General features: G+C 43.4%; 1 protein-coding gene across 1 annotated transcript in view; it reads left to right on the plus strand.

The window, feature by feature from the left end:
• The window catches only part of LOC110526636 (transmembrane protein 266-like), a 103,454-nt gene that overhangs the window by 62,603 nt on the left and 21,734 nt on the right, over positions 1–19,117 (plus strand). Inside the window, exons 6-7 of the mRNA XM_036963872.1 lie at positions 6,669–6,725; positions 11,113–11,251. Of these exons, the coding sequence (XP_036819767.1) occupies positions 6,669–6,725; positions 11,113–11,251 (196 nt within the window). The remainder of the gene's footprint in view (positions 1–6,668; positions 6,726–11,112; positions 11,252–19,117) is intronic.

Genomic DNA, 19,117 nt, shown 5'->3' on the forward strand with positions numbered 1-19,117 from the left:
ACACACACACACACACACACACATACACACACACACACACACACACACAAACACACACACACACACATACACACACACACACACACACACACACACACACACACACACACACAGACACACACACACATACACACACACACACACACACACACACACACACCACACACACACACACACACACACAGACACACACACACACACACACACACACACACACACACACACACACACACACACACACACACACACACACACACACACACACCACACACACACACACACACACACCCACATACACACACACATACATACACACACACACACACACACACACACACACACACACACACACACACACACACACACACACACACACACACACACACACACACACACACACACACACAGACACACACACACATACACACACACACACACACACACACACACACACACACACACATACACACACACACACACACACATACACACACACACACACACACACACACACACACACACACACACACACACACACACACACACACACACACACACACACACACACACACACACACACAGGGTTAAGTAATAATTCAAGAGGAGGTTAACAAGTTTAGGGCTTGGGTTACAGTCATATGATCCACCCAACACCTTATAACACTCCCTGACACTATAGATGAAAGGTGTCAGATGGGAATGGCCCATTGTCACCCATCATGATTAGATTGTAACTCTAACATCCTCCTTTTCAAAATAAAGGACCCTCCCAACCCTGATTAGAATGTAACTCTATCAACCTCCTTTTCAAAAAAAAGGACCCTCCCAACCCTGATTAGAATGTATCTCTATTATCCTCCTTTTCAAAATAAAGGACCCTCCCAACCCTGATTAGAATGTAACTCTATCATCCTCCTTTTCAAAATAAAGCACCCTCCCAACCCAGATTAGAATGTAACTCTATCATCCTCCTTTTCAAAATAAAGGAACCCCCCAACCCAACACTAGTGTGTGTTACTGTACATACAGTAGATGTATGTAATGGATCAGGTAAGATCAGACAATTAGGAGGGCCATTGTACAGTGTTCAGGATCAATATCCTTTCCCACATTCTAATTGATCGAAAGACTTGTAAAAAGTACCCTTCAAAGATACAGTTGAAGTGGGAAGTTTACATACACTTAGGTTGGAGTCATTAAAACACGTTTTCAACCACTCCACACATTTTGAACCCATCCCTTTAGCGGGATCATTTTCATCAACACCCGCTGAATTGCAGTGCGCCAAATTCAAATTAAATTACTACAAATTTTTAATTTTTACAAAATCACAAGTGCAATATAGCAAAACTTAGTTTAGCTCGTTGTTAATCCACCTGGCGTGTCAGTTTTCAATACAGCTTTTCGGCGAAAGCATAACAAGCATTTATGTAAGAACATCTCTCTCAGTAGACTAAATATTACAAACACTAGCAGCCAAGTAGATTGGTCATGAAGGTCAGAAAAGCAATAGATTAAATCTGTCACGTTCTGACCTTTATTTCCTTTGTTTTGTATTTATTTAGTATGATCAGGGCGTGAGTTGGGTGGGCAGTCTATGTTTGTTTTTCTATGTTTTGGGGTATTTCTATGTTTCGGCCTAGTATGGTTCTCAATCAGAGGCAGGTGTCATTAGTTGTCTCTGATTGAGAATCATACTTAGGTAGCCTGGGTTTCACTGTGTGTTTGTGGGTGATTGTTCCTGTCTCTGTGTTTTGCACCAGACAGGGCTGTTTTTGGTTTTCCACGTTTATTGTTTTGTAGTGTTTATCTTTGTTTATTAAACATGAATCAATATAATCACGCTGCGTTTTGGTCCGCCTCTACTTCACCCCAAGAGAACCGTTACAGAATCACCCACCACAACAGGACAAAGCGCCGTGGATACGGGCAACATCAACAGCAGCGAAAAGAGGAATGGACATGGGAGGCTGAGTTGGATGGTAAAGGACCCTGGGCACAGCCTGGAGAATATCGCCGCCCCAAAGAAGAGCTGGAGGCGGCGAAGGCGGAGAGGCGCTGGTATGAGGAGGCAGCACGGTGGCATGGATGGTAGCCCGAGAGCCCAAAAATTTCTTGGGGGGGGGGCTCACAGGGAGTATGGCGAGGCCAGGTAGGAGACCTACGCCAACTTCCTGTGCTTACCGAGGGGCTGGAGAGACGGGCAGGCACCGTGTTATGCTGTGAAGCGCACGGTGTCCCCAGTGCGGGTGCATAGCCCGGTGCGGTACATTCCATCTCCGCGTATCGGCCGGGCTAGAGTGGGCATCGAGCCAAGTGCCATGAAGCCGGCTCTACGCATCTGGTCTCCAGTGCGTCTCCTTGGGCCGGCTTACATGGCACCAGCCTTGCGCACTGTGTCCCCGGTTCGCCTGCATAGCCCAGTGCGGGCTATTCCACCTCGCCGCACTGGCAGGGCGACCGGGACCATTCAACCGGGTAAGGTTGGGCAGGCTCGGTGCTCAAGAGCTCCAGTACGCCTGCACGGTCCGGTCTATCCGTCACCACCTCCACGCACCAGGGTGGCAGCCCCCCGCACCAGGCTGTCTCTCTGGCTCATCCTTACAGAGGCTCCCGCCTGTCCAGCGCTGCCAGAGCCTTCCTCCTCTCCAGCGCTGTCGGAGTCTCCCGCCTGTTCGGCGCTACCAGAGCTCCCGCCCCTCAGTCCAGAGGCGCCAGAGCTACTCAGTCCAGCGCTGCCAGAGCCTTCCTCTCCAGCGTTGCCGGAGCTTCCCGTCTGCCCAGCGTTGCCGGAGCTTCCCGTCTGCCCAGCGCCATCTGAGCCACCCATCTGCCCAGCGCCGCCTGAGCCACCCGTCTGCCCAGCGCCGCCAGTCTGCCCCGCGCCGCCTGTGCCGCCAGTCAGCCAGGGGCCGCCAGTGCCGCCAGTCAGCCAGGGGCCGCCAGTCAGCCAGGGGCCGCGAGTGCCGCCAGGCAGCCAGGGGCCGCCAGTGCCACCAGTCAGCCAAGAGCCGCCAGAGCCCCTCAGCCAAGAGCCGCCAGAGCCCCTCAGCCCAGAGCCGCCAGAGCCCCTCAGCCCAGAGCCGCCAGAGCCCCTCAGCCCAGAGCCGCCAGAGCCCCTCAGCCCAGAGCTTCCGCCCATCAGCCAAGAGCTTCCGCCCCTCTGTCCAGAGCTTCCGCCCCTCTGTCCCGAGCTGCCCCTCAGTCCAGTGGGGTCATTTAGAGGGGTCGCCGTGGTTAGGAGGCCATGGAAGCACGCAATAAGGCGGACTAAGACAATGGTGAAGTGGGGTCCGCGCCTAGCGCCAGAGCCGCCACCGCGGACAGACGCCCACCCAGACCCTCCCCTATAGGTTAAGGTTTTGCGGCCGGAGTCCACACATTTGGGGGGGGGGATACTGTCACGTTCTGACCTTTATTTCATTTGTTTTGTATTTATTTAGTATGGTCAGGGCGTGAGTTGGGTGGGCAGTCTATGTTTGTTTTTCTATGTTTTGGGGTATTTCTATGTTTCGGCCTAGTATGGTTCTCAATCAGAGGCAGGTGTCATTAATTGTCTCTGATTGAGAAACATACTTAGGTAGCCTGGGTTTCACTGTGTGTTTGTGGGTGATTGTTCCTGTCTCTGTGTTTTGCACCAGACAGGGCTGTTTTTGGTTTTCCACGTTTATTGTTTTGTAGTGTTCGTGTTTATCTTTGTTTATTAAACATGAATCAATATAATCACGCTGCGTTTTGGTCCGCCTCTACTTCACCCCAAGAGAACCGTTACAAAATCGCTTACCTTTGAAGATCTTCGGATGTTTGCACTCACGAGACTTCCAGTTACACAATAAATGTTCCTTTTGTTCCATAAAGATTATTTTTATATCCAAAATACCTCCATTTGTTTGGCACGTTATGTTCAGAAATCCACAGGCTCGAGCGGTCATGACATCGCAGACGACAATTCCAAATAGTATCCGTAATGTCCACAGAAACATGTCAAAGTTTTTTATAATCAATCCTCTGCTTCTTTTTAAAATATATAATTGATAATATATCAACCGTAACTGTCGCTTTTTCAATAGGAGAGGGAAAGACAATGGCTGCCCCACTCTGTTGCGCAAGCAAAACTGTGCTAACACCCAGCTATCACTGATGCGATGTCATCTTTCTCGCTCATTTTTCAAAATAAAAGCCTGAAACTATGTCTAAAGACTGTTTACACCTTGAGGAAGCCATAGGAAAATTAATCTGGTTGATATCCCTTTAAATGAAGGCAAGGCATCCAATGGATGCTTTCAGGAAAAACAGCACTTCCTGGTTTGATTTTCCTCAGGTTTTCGCCTGCAATATCAGTTCTGTTATAATCACAGACAATATTTTGACAGTTTTGGAAACTTTAGAGTGTTTTCTATCCTAATCTGACAATTATATGCATATTCTAGTTTCTGGGCCTGAGAAATAGGCAGTTTCAATTTTTTTTGCCAAAAACAAAAATCCTGCACCCTACACTCAAGAAGTTAACAAACTATAGTTTTGGCAAGTCGGTTAGGACATCTACTTTGTGCATTACACACGTCATTTTTTCCAAAATAGTTTACAGACAGATTATTTCACTTATAATTCACTGTATCACAATTCCGGTGGGTCAGAGGTTTACATACGCTGAGTTGACTGTGCCTTTAAACAGCTTGGAAATTATGTCATGGCTTTAGAAGCTTCTGATAGGCTAATTGACATCATTTGAGTCAATTGGAGCTGTACCTGTGGATGTATTTCAAGGCCTACCTTCAAGCTCAGTGCCTCTTTGTTTGACATCATTGGAAAATCAAAAGAAATCAGCCAAATTGTAGACATCCACAAGTCTGGTTCATCCTTGGGAGCAATTTCTAAACACCTGAAGGTACCACGTTCATCTGTACAAACAATAGTACGCAAGTATAAACACCATGGGACCACGCAGCCATCATACCGCTCAAGAAGGAGGCATTCTGTCTCCTAGAGATGAATGTACTTTGGTGCGAAAGGACCTTGTGAAGATGCCGGGGGAAAACAGGTTCAAAAGTATCTTTATCAACAGGAAAACGAGTCCTATATCGACATAACCTGAATGGCCGCTCAGCAAGGAAGAAGCCATTGCTCCAAAACTGCCATTTCAACTGCACATGGGGACAAAGATCGTACCTTTTGGAGAAATGTCCTCTGGTCTGAACAAAATTATAACCGTTTGGCATAATGACCATCGTTATGTTTGGAGGAAGAAGGGGGAAGCTTGCAAGCCAAAGAACACCCAACCGTGAAGCACAGGGGTGGCAGCATCATGTTGTGGGGGTGCTTTGCTGAAGGAGTGACTGGTGCACTTCACAAAATAGATGGCGTCATGAGGAAGGAAAATGATGTGGATATATTGAAGCAACATCTCAAGACATCAGTCAGGAAGTTAAAGCTTGTTTGCAAATGGATCTTCCAAATGGACAATGACCCCGAGCATACTTCCAAAGTTGTGGCAAAATGGCTTAAGGACAACAAAGTCAAGGTATTGGAGTGGCCATCACAAATCCCTGACCTCAATCCCATAGAACATTTGTGGGCCGAACTGAAAAAGCGTGTGCGAGCAGGGAGACCTACAAACCTGACTCAGTTACACTAGCTCTGTCAGGAGGAATGTGTCACGCCCTGGTCTTAGTATTTTGTGTTTTCTTTATTATTTTGGTCAGGCCAGGGTGTGACATGGGTTTATTTATGTGGTGTGTTTTGTCTTGGGTTTTTTGTAGGTATTGGGATTGTGGCTTAGTGGGGTTCTCTAGCAAATTCTATGGCTGCCTGGAGTGGTTCTCAATCAGAGGCAGGTGTTTATCGTTGTCTCTGATTGGGAACCATATTTAGGCAGCCATATTCTTTGAGTGTTTCATGGGTGATTGTTCCTGTCTTTGTGTTTGTTGTCACCAGATAGGCTGTGTAGGTTTTCACACGTTTATTGTTTTGTTAGTTTATTCATGTATAGTTTTTCTTCATTAAAATACCATGAATAACAACCACGCTGCATTTTGGTCCGATCCTTGCTACACCTCCTCGTCAGAGGAGGAGATAGAAGAAAACCGTTACAGAATGGGTCAAAATTCACCCAACTTATTGTGGGAAGCTTGTGGAAAGCTACCTGAAACGTTTGACCTAAGTTAAACAATTTAAAGGAAATTCTACCAAATACTAATTGAGTGTATGTAAACTTCTGACCCACTGGGAATGTGATGAAAGAAATAAAAGCTGAAAAAAATAATTCGCTCTACTATTCTGATATTTCACATTCTTAAAATAAAGTGGTGATCCTAACTGACCTAAGACAGGGAATTTTTACTAGGATTAAATGTCAGGAATTGTGAAAAACTGAGTTTAAATATATTTGGCTAAGGTGTATGTAAACTTCCGACTTCAACTGTATATGTTACTTTCTGTGACCATGTAGATAGGAAGGCTTGAGTCAAAGAAAGCCTACGTTCACAGCAGCAGTATAAAAATGGAGACTGTAACTTGTCCTCTTTTTTTGTCCATATTCAAATGACGTTTCAGAATGTGTTGTAGATGTGTTGAAACCTGAGGAGAGTGAGAATATTTAGCATATCATGGGAGAGGTTGTATTTGGCTTTTCTCCTCCCCTTCCATCCTTTCTCTCCCTCTTTTCACAGACAGTCTTCAGGATTGTAGTCCTTGGGATTTGGGACTACATTGAGAACAAAGTAGAGGTAAGATTAATTACGCAAGCTTCATAGCAAGTACTGAAAATATAATAACTTTCTCTCGAGAAATCATGAGTTTTATCATTGAACAATTTTTTTCCCTCAAATCAATTCACATTACAATTGTTAACTGTTAAATGCTGCCAAAAAGTCTACGTGCATTGTAATCTTCCTCATATAATAAACCTCAATGTAATATCTCCTAATGACAGTGTGTAATATCTCCTAATGACAGCATGGTATATCTCCTAATAACAGTGTGTAATATCTCCTAATGACAGTGTGTTATATCTCCTAATGACAGTGTGTAATATCTCCTAATAACAGTGTGTAATATATCCTAATGATAGTGTGTTATATCTCCTAATAACAGTGCGTAATATCTCCTAATAACAGTGTGTTATATCTCCTAATAACAGTGTGTAATATCTCCTAATAACAGTGTGTAATATCTCCTAATGACAGCATGGTATATCTCCTAATAACAGTGTGTAATATCTCCTAATAACAGTGTGTTATATCTCCTAATGACAGTGTGTAATATCTCCTAATAACAGTGTGTAATATCTCCTAATAACAGTGTGTTATATCTCCTAATGACAGTGTGTAATATCTCCTAATGACAGCATGGTATATCTCCTAATAACAGTGTGTAATATCTCCTAATGACAGTGTGTAATATATCCTAATGACAGTGTGTAATATATCCTAATGACAGTGTGTAATATCTCCTAATAACAGTGTGTAATATCTCCTAATGACAGTGTGTTATATCTCCTAATAACAGTGTGTAATATCTCCTAATAACAGTGTGTTATATCTCCTAATAACAGTGTGTAATATCTCCTAATAACAGTGTGTAATATCTCCTAATGACAGCATGGTATATCTCCTAATAACAGTGTGTAATATCTCCTAATGACAGTGTGTTATATCTCCTAATGACAGTGTGTAATATCTCCTAATGACAGTGTGTAATATCTCCTAATAACAGTGTGTAATATATCCTAATGATAGTGTGTTATATATCCTAATAACAGTGTGTAATATCTCCTAATAACAGTGTGTTATATATCCTAATAACAGTGTGTAATATCTCCTAATAACAGTGTGTAATATCTCCTAATGACAGCATGGTATATCTCCTAATAACAGTGTGTAATATCTCCTAATAACAGTGTGTTATATCTCCTAATGACAGTGTGTAATATCTCCTAATAACAGTGTGTAATATCTCCTAATGACAGTGTGTAATATATCCTAATGATAGTGTGTAATATCTCCTAATGACAGTGTGTAATATCTCCTAATGACAGTGTGTAATATCTCCTAATGACAGTGTGTAATATCTCCTAATGACAGTGTGTAATATCTCCTAATGACAGTGTGTAATATATCCTAATGATAGTGTGTAATATCTCCTAATGACAGTGTGTAATATATCCTAATAACAGTGTGTAATATCTCCTAATGACAGTGTGTAATATCTCCTAATGACAGCATGGTATATATCCTAATGACAGTGTGTAATAACTCCTAATGACAGTGTGTAATATCTCCTAATGACAGTGTGTAATATCTCCTAATGACAGCATGGTATATCTCCTAATGACAGTGTGTAATATCTCCTAATGACAGTGTGTAATATCTCCTAATGACAGCATGGTATATCTCCTAATGACAGTGTATAATATCTCCTAATGACAGTGTGTAATATCTCCTAATGACAGTGTGTAATATCTCCTAATAACAGTGTGTAATATCTCCTAATGACAGTGTGGAATATCTCCTAATGACAGAGTGTAATATCTCCTAATGACAGTGTGTAATATCTCCTAATGACAGTGTGTACTATATCCTAATGACAGTGTGTAATATATCCTAATGACAGTGTGTAATATCTCCTAATGACAGTGTGTAATATCTCCTAATGACAGTGTGTAATATCTCCTAATGACAGTGTGTAATATCTCCTAATGACAGTGTGTAATATCTCCTAATGACAGTGTGTAATATCTCCTAATGACAGTGTGTAATATCTCCTAATAACAGTGTGTAATATCTCCTAATGACAGTGTGTAATATATCCTAATGACAGTGTGTAATATCTCCTAATAACAGTGTGTAATATCTCCTAATGACAGTGTGTAATATATCCTAATGACAGTGTGTAATATCTCCTAATGACAGCATGGTATATCTCCTAATGACAGTGTGTAATATATCCTAATGACAGCATGGTATATCTCCTAATGACAGTGTGTAATATCTCCTAATGACAGTGTGTAATATCTCCTAATGACAGTGTGTAATATCTCCTAATGACAGTGTGTAATATCTCCTAATGACAGCATGGTATATCTCCTAATGACAGCGTGTAATATATCCTAATGACAGTGTGTAATATCTCCTAATAACAGTGTGTAATATCTCCTAATAACAGTGTGTAATATCTCCTAATGACAGTGTGTAATATCTCCTAATGACAGTGTGTAATATCTCCTAATGACAGTGTGTAATATATCCTAATGACAGTGTGTAATATCTCCTAATGATAGTGTGGAATATCTCCTAATGACAGAGTGTAATATCTCCTAATGACAGTGTGTAATATATCCTAATGACAGTGTGTAATATATCCTAATGACAGTGTGTAAAATCTCCTAATAACAGTGTGTAATATCTCCTAATGACAGTGTGTAATATCTCCTTTAATGACCGTGTGTAATATCTCCTAATAACAGTGTGTAATATCTCCTAATGACAGTGTGTAATATCTCCTAATGACCGTGTGTAATATCTCCTAATGACAGAGTGTAATATCTCCTAATGACAGTGTGTAATATCTCCTAATGACAGTGTGTAATATATCCTAATGACAGTGTGTAATATATCCTAATGACAGTGTGTAATATCTCCTAATAACAGTGTGTAATATCTCCTAATGACAGAGTGTAATATCTCCTAATGACAGTGTGTAATATCTCCTAATGACAGTGTGTAATATCTCCTAATGACAGTGTGTAATATATCCTAATGACAGTGTGTAATATATCCTAATGACTGTGTGTAATATCTCCTAATAACAGTGTGTAATATCTCCTAATGACAGTGTGTAATATCTCCTTTAATGACCGTGTGTAATATCTCCTTTAATGACCGTGTGTAATATCTCCTAATGACAGTGTGTTTTATCTCCTAATGATAGTGTGTAATATCTCCTAATGACAGTGTGTAATATCTTCTAATGACAGTGTGTATTATCTCCTAATGACAGTGTGTAATATCTCCTAATGACAGTGTGTAATATCTCCTAATGACAGTGTGGAATATCTCCTAATGACAGTGTGGAATATCTCCTAATGACAGTGTGGAATATCTCCTAATGACAGTGTGGAATATCTCCTAATGACAGTGTGGAATATCTCCTAATGACAGTGTGGATTGTCTCCTAATGACAGCGTGTAATATATCCTAATGACAGCGTGGAATATCTCCTAATGACAGCGTGTAATATCTCCTAATGACAGCGTGGAATATCTCCTAATGACAGCGTGTAATATCTCCTAATGACAGCGTGTAATATCTCCTAATGACAGCGTGGAATATCTCCTAATGACAGCGTGTAATATCTCCTAATGACAGCGTGGAATATCTCCTAATGACAGCGTGTAATATCTCCTAATGACAGCGTGTAATATCTCCTAATGACAGCGTGGAATATCTCCTAATGACAGCGTGTAATATCTCCTAATGACAGCGTGGAATATCTCCTAATGACAGCGTGGAATATCTCCTAATGACAGCGTGTAATATCTCCTAATGACAGCGTGGAATATCTCCTAATGACAGCGTGTAATATCTCCTAATGACAGTGTGGAATATCTCCTAATGACAGCGTGTAATATCTCCTAATGACAGCGTGGAATATCTCCTAATGACAGCGTGTAATATCTCCTAATGACAGCGTGGAATATCTCCTAATGACAGCGTGGAATATCTCCTAATGACAGCGTGTAATATCTCCTAATGACAGCGTGTAATATCTCCTAATGACAGCGTGGAATATCTCCTAATGACAGCGTGGAATATCTCCTAATGACAGCGTGTAATATCTCCTAATGACAGCGTGGAATATCTCCTAATGACAGCGTGTAATATCTCCTAATGACAGTGTGGAATATCTCCTAATGACAGCGTGTAATATCTCCTAATGACAGCGTGTAATATCTCCTAATGACAGCGTGTAATATCTCCTAATGACAGCGTGGAATATCTCCTAATGACAGCGTGTAATATCTCCTAATGACAGCGTGGAATATCTCCTAATGACAGCGTGTAATATCTCCTAATGACAGCGTGTAATAGGTGTCTGGGTGTCTGCTCCCTGCAGGTGTTTGACGGGGCAGTCATCGTATTGTCCCTGGCCCCTATGGTAGCCTCCACGGTAGCCAACGGCCCCAGCAGTCCCTGGGACGCCATCAGCCTCATCATCACCCTGCGCATCTGGAGGGTCAAGAGAATCATCGACGGTGAGACTGCGGGTGGCGCAGACCAGACGCTCCCTTGTGTCCCTGCTTCCCCTGTCTGTCGCCCTGTCTGTCTGTCTGTCTGTCGCCCTGTCGCTCTGTCTGTCTGTCGCCCTGTCTGTCGCCCTGTCGCCCTGTCTGTCTTTCTGTCTGTCGCCCTGTCTGTCTGTCGCCCTGTCTGTCGCCCTGTCTGTCGCCCTGTCTGTCGCCCTGTCTGTCGCCCTGTCTGTCGTCCTGTCTGTCTGTCTGTCGCCCTGTCTGTCGCCCTGTCTGTCTGTCTGTCGCCCTGTCTGTCGCCCTGTCTGTCGCCCTGTCTGTCGTCCTGTCTGTCTGTCTGTCTGTCGCCCTGTCTGTCGCCCTGTCTGTCTGTCTGTCGCCCTGTCTGTCGCCCTGTCTGTCGCCCTGTCTGTCGTCCTGTCTGTCGCCCTGTCTGTCGCCCTGTCTGTCGCCCTGCCCTGCCCTGCCCTGCCCTGCCCTGCCCTGCCCTGCCCTGCCCTGCCCTGCCGGTGGATGTCTTACTAGAGTCATCCTGACCTAGGTGAAGTCATCATCCCTCTCAGTCAACAGCTTCCCTTAGTGTTCTTGGTATTACTCTTAGATGGATGGATGGTTAGTTAGTTTGGTAGGATTGGTTCTAGTGAGATATTATTGAAAAATTCAACAACCTTACATTGTACCAACAGAGGACTTTGAACTTGAACTATCAGTCCTTAATTATTACACCTGACTGATCTTCTACGAGAGGGACTACGACTAGGATACGTGGTTGTCTCACCTAGCTATCTGCAGATGAATGCACTTTGTAAGTTGCTCTGGATAAAACTGTCTGCTAAATGACAAAAATGACAAAAATGTATTATATTTTTGATTTTAGCGCTAAATTCAAAAATATCATACTTCACCTAAGGATGATAAAGTCTATGGCTTATTCAATACATGATTGGCAGCACGACCCCATTCTCCCCATGATTATACACATTATTTACTATTCACAACAATATAATTATTGATCGTCCCTCAAAGTAAATTGCCACCAGTTCTCCTACATAAACTGGTATTGATCCTAAGCCCTGTTTAAACAGATTTAGAAAAGCCATGATAATGACTATATTGGCTGTTCTATGTTATGCTAATGTAATGCAGATTGATTTCTAACAGGAGGTCACCCTCAGTCTCAGTGAGAGCTGTGCGTGATCAACCTACAGACCTCAGTCTCAGTGAGAGCTGTGCATGATCAACCTACAGACCTCAGTCTCAGTGAGAGCTGTGCGTGATCAACCAACAGGCCTCAGTCTCAGTGAGAGCTGTGCGTGATCAACCTACAGACCTCAGTCTCAGTGAGAGCTGTGCATGATCAACCTACAGACCTCAGTCTCAGTGAGAGCTGTGCATGATCAACCTACAGACCTCAGTCTCAGTGAGAGCTGTGCATGATCAACCTACAGACCTCAGTCTCAGTGAGAGCTGTGCGTGATCAACCTACAGACCTCAGTCTCAGTGAGAGCTGTGCATGATCAACCTACAGATCTCAGTCTCAGTGAGAGCTGTGCGTGATCAACCAACAGGCCTCAGTCTCAGTGAGAGCTGTGCATGATCAACCTACAGACCTCAGTCTCAGTGAGAGCTGTGCATGATCAACCTACAGACCTCAGTCTCAGTGAGAGCTGTGTGTGATCAACCTACAGACCTCAGTCTCAGTGAGAGCTGTGCATGATCAACCTACAGACCTTAGAGAGAGAGAGAGAGAGAGAGAGAGAGAGAGAGAGAGAGAGAGAGAGAGAGAGAGAGAGAGAGAGAGAGAGAGAGAGAGAGAGAGAGAGAGAGAGAGAGAGAGAGAGAGAGAGAGAGAGAGAGAGAGAGAGAGAGAGAGAGAGAGAGAGAGAGAGAGAGAGAGAGAGAGAGAGAGAGAGAGATGGAGGCCAGGGGCTTTGCACTTGGCCTGAGCTGAGAAGAGAGGTGAAAGTGGAAAAGGCTCTTGTGACAGAGGTGCTGTGGAATCAACCATGGTGCGAATTACACTGCTGCTTGGCATGTCCTGCCATGCCAGCAGCAGTCGCACGTCTTTGACATGCTTTTTATAGCCATGCACAAATTGGGCAGCTTATAATCCCCCACTTCAACTTCCCCTTGGTAATGTGAATTTGGCTGTGCCTGCCTGCCCCCTCTGCTCTGCTCCCTTCCCCTTGGTGAATGTGAAATTGGCTGTGCCTGCCTGCCCCCTCTGCTCTGCTCCCCTTGTTAAGTGTGAGTTCCGCTGTGCCTGTCTCCCCCCTTTGCTCTCCCCGGCCACGAGTTCCGCTGTTTCATCCTCTCCCCTCTGCTCTCCCTCCCCATGCATTCTGCTGTGCTCTTCCTACCTGCCCCCTCTGCTGTCTCCCTCCCTCTTCCTGCATGTTCACATCAACAGCTCTATTAATAGGCTATGGGAGAGCAGAACAGAGCAGTGCTGCTGGAGAGAGATGGCTGCAGGCACTGCCTGCTGTTAGTAGTTCACTAGTAGGTCTCCTCTGCTGTAGAGGGCTTGGTTATTCACTCTGCTGCTTCCCAGTCTGTATGGCCTAGTAATATGGCCCTACTCAGGAGAGTCAGCAGTAGCAGGAGAGCAGCTATGCACTAAGGTCACTGTGTAGAACAGAAGAGGGGATATGACTTAGCTGAAGTCAATACCAGAGCAGATCTATGTCTTGTGTGTTTAAATATCACATGTATTGGAGGTGCTCATGAATACCTATAATATGTTTTGTATGGCTCTGAGGCCAGGCTGTGTGTGCATGTGTTTGGTTTTGAGTGAAGATATGGTCTAATCCTGTTTCTCTCGCTCCCCTGTCTCTTCTCTCTCTCTCTTTGTCTCTGTCTCTGTCTCTGTCTCTTCCTTCTCTTCTCTCTGTCTCTGTCTCTTCCTTCTCTTCTCTCTGTCTCTTTTATCTGTCTCTTTCCCCTCTCTCTCTCTCTCTCTCTCTCTCTCTCTCTCTCTCTCTCTCTCTCTCTCTGTCTCTTCCCTCTCTCTCCCTCTCTCTCTCTCCCTCTCTCTCTCTCTCTCTCTCTCCTATCTGTCTCTTCCCTCTCTCTCTCTCTCTCTCTCTCTTCTATCTGTCTCTTCCCTCTCTCTCTCTGTCTCTTTTCCCTGTCTCTTTTATCTGTCTCTTCTCTCTCTCTGTCTCTTTTATCTGTCTCTTTTATCTGTCTCTTCTCTCTCTCTGTCTCTTTTATCTGTCTCTTTTATCTGTCTCTTCTCTCTCTCTGTCTCTTTTATCTGTCTCTTTTATCTGTCTCTTTTCTCTCTCTGTCTCTTTTCTCTTTTCTCTGTCTCTTTTCCCTGTCTCTTTTCTCTGTCTCTTTTCCCTGTCTCTTTTCTCTGTCTCTTTTCCCTGTCTCTTTTCTCTGTCTCTTTTCTCTGTCTCTTTTCTCTGTCTCTTTTCTCTGTCTCTTTTCTCTGTCTCTTTTATCTGTCTCTTCTCTCTGTCTCTTCTCTCTGTCTCTTTTCTCTGTCTCTTTTCCCTGTCTCTTTTCTCTGTCTCTTTTCTCTGTCTCTTTTCTCTGTCTCTTTTCTCTGTCTCTTTTATCTGTCTCTTTTCTCTGTCTCTTTTCTCTGTCTCTTTTCTCTGTCTCTTTTCTCTGTCTCTTTTCTCTGTCTCTTTTCTCTGTCTCTTTTCTCTGTCTCTTTTCCCTGTCTCTTTTATCTGTCTCTTCTCTCTCTCTGTCTCTTTTATCTGTCTCTTTTCTCTGTCTCTTTTATCTGTCTCTTCTCTCTGTCTCTTCTCTCTGTCTCTTTTCTCTGTCTCTTTTCTCTGTCTCTTTTCTCTGTCTCTTTTCTCTGTCTCTTTTCTCTGTCTCTTTTCTCTGTCTCTTTTATCTGTCTCTTTTATCTGTCTCTTCTCTCTCTGTCTCTTTTCCCTGTCTCTTTTCTCTGTCTCTTTTCCCTGTCTCTTTTCTCTGTCTCTTTTCCCTGTCTCTTTTCTCTGTCTCTTTTATCTGTCTCTTTTATCTGTCTCTTCTCTCTCTGTCTCTTTTCTCTGTCTCTTTTATCTGTCTCTTTTATCTGTCTCTTCTCTCTGTCTCTTCTCTCTGTCTCTTTTATCTGTCTCTTTTATCTGTCTCTTCTCTCTCTGTCTCTTTTCTCTGTCTCTTTTATCTGTCTCTTTTATCTGTCTCTTCTCTCTGTCTCTTCTCTCTGTCTCTTTTCTCTGTCTCTTTTCTCTGTCTCTTTTCTCTGTCTCTTTTATCTGTCTCTTTTATCTGTCTCTTCTGTCTCTTTTCTCTGTCTCTTTTATCTGTCTCTTTTATCTGTCTCTTCTCTCTGTCTCTTCTCTCTGTCTCTTTTCTCTGTCTCTTTTCTCTGTCTCTTTTCTCTGTCTCTTTTCTCTGTCTCTTTTATCTGTCTCTTTTATCTGTCTCTTTTCTCTGTCTCTTTTATCTGTCTCTTTTATCTGTCTCTTTTCTCTGTCTCTTTTCTCTGTCTCTTTTCCCTGTCTCTTTTCTCTGTCTCTTTTCCCTGTCTCTTTTCTCTGTCTCTTTTCCCTGTCTCTTTTCTCTGTCTCTTTTATCTGTCTCTTTTATCTGTCTCTTCTCTCTCTGTCTCTTTTCTCTGTCTCTTTTATCTGTCTCTTTTATCTGTCTCTTCTCTCTGTCTCTTCTCTCTGTCTCTTTTATCTGTCTCTTTTCTCTGTCTCTTTTCTCTGTCTCTTTTATCTGTCTCTTTTCTCTCTCTGTCTCTTTTCTCTTTTCTCTGTCTCTTTTCTCTGTCTCTTTTATCTGTCTCTTTTCTCTCTCTGTCTCTTTTCTCTTTTCTCTGTCTCTTTTCTCTGTCTCTTTTCTCTGTCTCTTTTCTCTCTCTGTCTCTTTTATCTGTCTCTTCTCTCTCAATTCAATTCAATTCAAGGGCTTTATTGGCATGGGAAACGTGTCAACATTGCCAAAGCAAGTGAGGTAGATAATATATAAAGTGAATATATAAAGTGAAATAAACAATACAAATTAACAGTAAACATTACACATACAGAAGTTTCAAAACAATAAAGACATTACAAATGTCATATTATATATATATACAGTGTTGTAACAATGTACAAATGGTTAAAGGACACAAGATAAAATAAATAAGCATAAATATGGGTTGTATTTACAATGGTGTGTGTTCTTCACTGGTTGCCCTTTTCTCGTGGCAACAGGTCACAAATCTTGCTGCTGTGATGGCACAATGTGGAATTTCACCCAATAGATATGGGAGTTTATCAAAATTGGATTTGTTTTCGAATTCTTTGTTGATCTGTGTAATCTGAGGGAAATATGTCTCTCTAATATGGTCATACATTGGGCAGGAGGTTAGGGAGTGCAGCTCAGTTTCCACCTCATTTTGTGGGCAGTGAGCACATAGCCTGTCTTCTCTTGAGAGCCATGTCTGCCTACGGCGGCCTTTCTCAATAGCAAGGCTATGCTCACTGAGTCTGTACATAGTCAAAGCTTTCCTTAATTTTGGGTCAGTCACAGTGGTCAGGTATTCTGCCTCTGTGTAGGGCCAAATAGCATTCTAGTTTGCTCTGTTTTTTTGTTAATTCTTTCCAATGTGTCAAGTAATTATCTTTTTGTTTTCTCATGATTTGGTTGGGTCTAATTGTGCTGCTGTCCTTGGGCTCTGTAGGAGAGAGATGGCTGTAGATAATATACAAAAGTGAAATAAACAATACAAATTAACAGTAAACATTACACATACAGAAGTTTCAATACAATAAAGACATTACAAATGTCATATTATATATACACTGCTCAAAAAAATAAAGGGAACACTTACACAACACAATATAACTCCAAGTCCATCACACTTCTGTGAAATCAAACTGTCCACTTAGGAAGCAACACTTATTGACAATACATTTCACATGCTGTTGTGCAAATGGAATACTCAACAGGTGGAAATTATAGGCAATTAGCAAGACACCCCCAATAAAGGAGTGGTTCTGCAGGTGGTGACCACAGACCACTTCTCAGTTCCTATGCCTCCTGGCTGAGGTTTGGTCACTTTTGAATGCTGGCGGTGCTTTCACTCTAGTGGTAGCATGAGACAGAGTCTAAAACCCACACAAGTGGCTCAGGTGGTGCAGCTCATCCAGGATGGCACATCAATGCGCGCTGTGGCAAGAAGGTTTGCTGTGTCTGTCAGCGTAGTGTCCAGAGCATGGAGGTGCTACCAGGAGACGTGGAGGAGGCCGTAGGAGGGCAACAACCCAGCAGCAGGACCGCTACCTCCGCCTTTGTGCAAGGAGGAGCACTGCCAGAGCCCTGCAAAATGACCTCCAGCCGGCCACAAATGTGCATGTGTCTGCTCAAACGGTCAGAAACAGACTCCATGAGGGTGGTATGAGGGCCCGACGTCCACAGGTGGGGGTTGTGCTTACAGCACAATACCGTGAAGGACATTTGGCATTTGCCAGAGAACACCAAGATTGGCAAATTCGCCATTTGCGCCCTGTGCTCTTCACAGATGAAAGCAGGTTCACACTGAGCACATGTGACAGACGTGACAGTGTCTGGAGACGCCGTGGAGAACGTTCTGCTGCCTGCAACATCCTCCAGCATGACCGGTTTGGCGGTGGGTCATTCATGGTGGGGGGTGGCATTTCTTTGGGGGGGGGGCGCACAGCCCTCCATGTGCTCGTCAGAGGTAGCCTGACTGCCATTAGGTACCGAGATGAGATCCTCAGACCCCTTGTGAGACCATATGCTGGTGCGGTTGGCCCTGTGTTCCTCCTAATGCAAGACAATGCTAGACCTCATGTGGCTGGAGTGTGTCAGCAGTTCCTGCAAGAGGAAGGCATTGATGCTATGGACTGGCCCGCCCGTTCCCCAGACCTGAATCCAATTGAGCACATCTGGGACATCATGTCTCGCTCCATCCACCAACAGACTGTCCAGGAGTTGGAAGATGCTTTAGTCCAGGTCTGGGAGGAGATCCCTCAGGAGACCATCCGCCACCTCATCAGGAGCATGCCCAGGCATTGTAGGGAGGTCATACAGGCACGTGGAGGCCACACACACTACTGAGCCTCATTTTGACTTGTTTTAAGGACATTACATCAAAGTTGGATCAGCCTGTAGTGTGGTTTTCCACTTTAATTTGGAGTGTAACTCCAAATCCAGACCTCCATGGGTTGATAAATTTGATTTCCATTGATAATTTTTGTGTGATTTTGTTGTCAGCACATTCAACTATGTAAAGAAAAAAGTATTTAAATATATATTTAATTCATTCAGATCTAGGATGTGTTATTTTAGGGTTCCCTTATTTTTTTGAGCAGTGTATATACAGTGTTGTAACAATGTACAAATGGTTAAAGTACACAAGGGAATATAAATAAGCATAAATATGGGTTGTATTTACAATGGTGTTTGTTCTTCAATGGTTGCCCTTTTCTTGTGGCAACAGGTCACAAATGTTGCTGCTGTGATGGCACAATGTGGAATTTCACCCAGTAGATATGGGAGTTTATCAAAATTGGGTTTGTTTTCGAATTCTTTGTTGATCTGTGTAATCTGAGGGAAATATGTGTCTCTAATATGGTCATACATTTGGCAGGAGGTTAGGAAGTGCAGCTCAGTTTCCACCTCATTTTGTGGGCAGTGTGCACATAGCCTGTCTTCTCTTGAGAGCTATGCCTGCCTACGGCGGCCTTTCTCAATAGCAAGGCTATGCTCACCTCTCTCTGTCTCTTCCCTCTCTCTCTCTTTATCTCTTCCCTCTGTCTCCTCTATCTCTTCTCTCTCTGTCGCTTCCCACTATCTCTCTCTATCTCTCTTCTATCTCTCTTCTCTCACTCCCTCTCTCTCTTCATCTCCTCTCTATCTTCTCTCTATCTCTGTCTCTTCTCTCTCTCT

The sequence above is a fragment of the Oncorhynchus mykiss genome, chromosome 26 (genome assembly GCF_013265735.2).
Source record: "Oncorhynchus mykiss isolate Arlee chromosome 26, USDA_OmykA_1.1, whole genome shotgun sequence".
Classification (NCBI taxonomy): domain Eukaryota; kingdom Metazoa; phylum Chordata; class Actinopteri; order Salmoniformes; family Salmonidae; genus Oncorhynchus; species Oncorhynchus mykiss.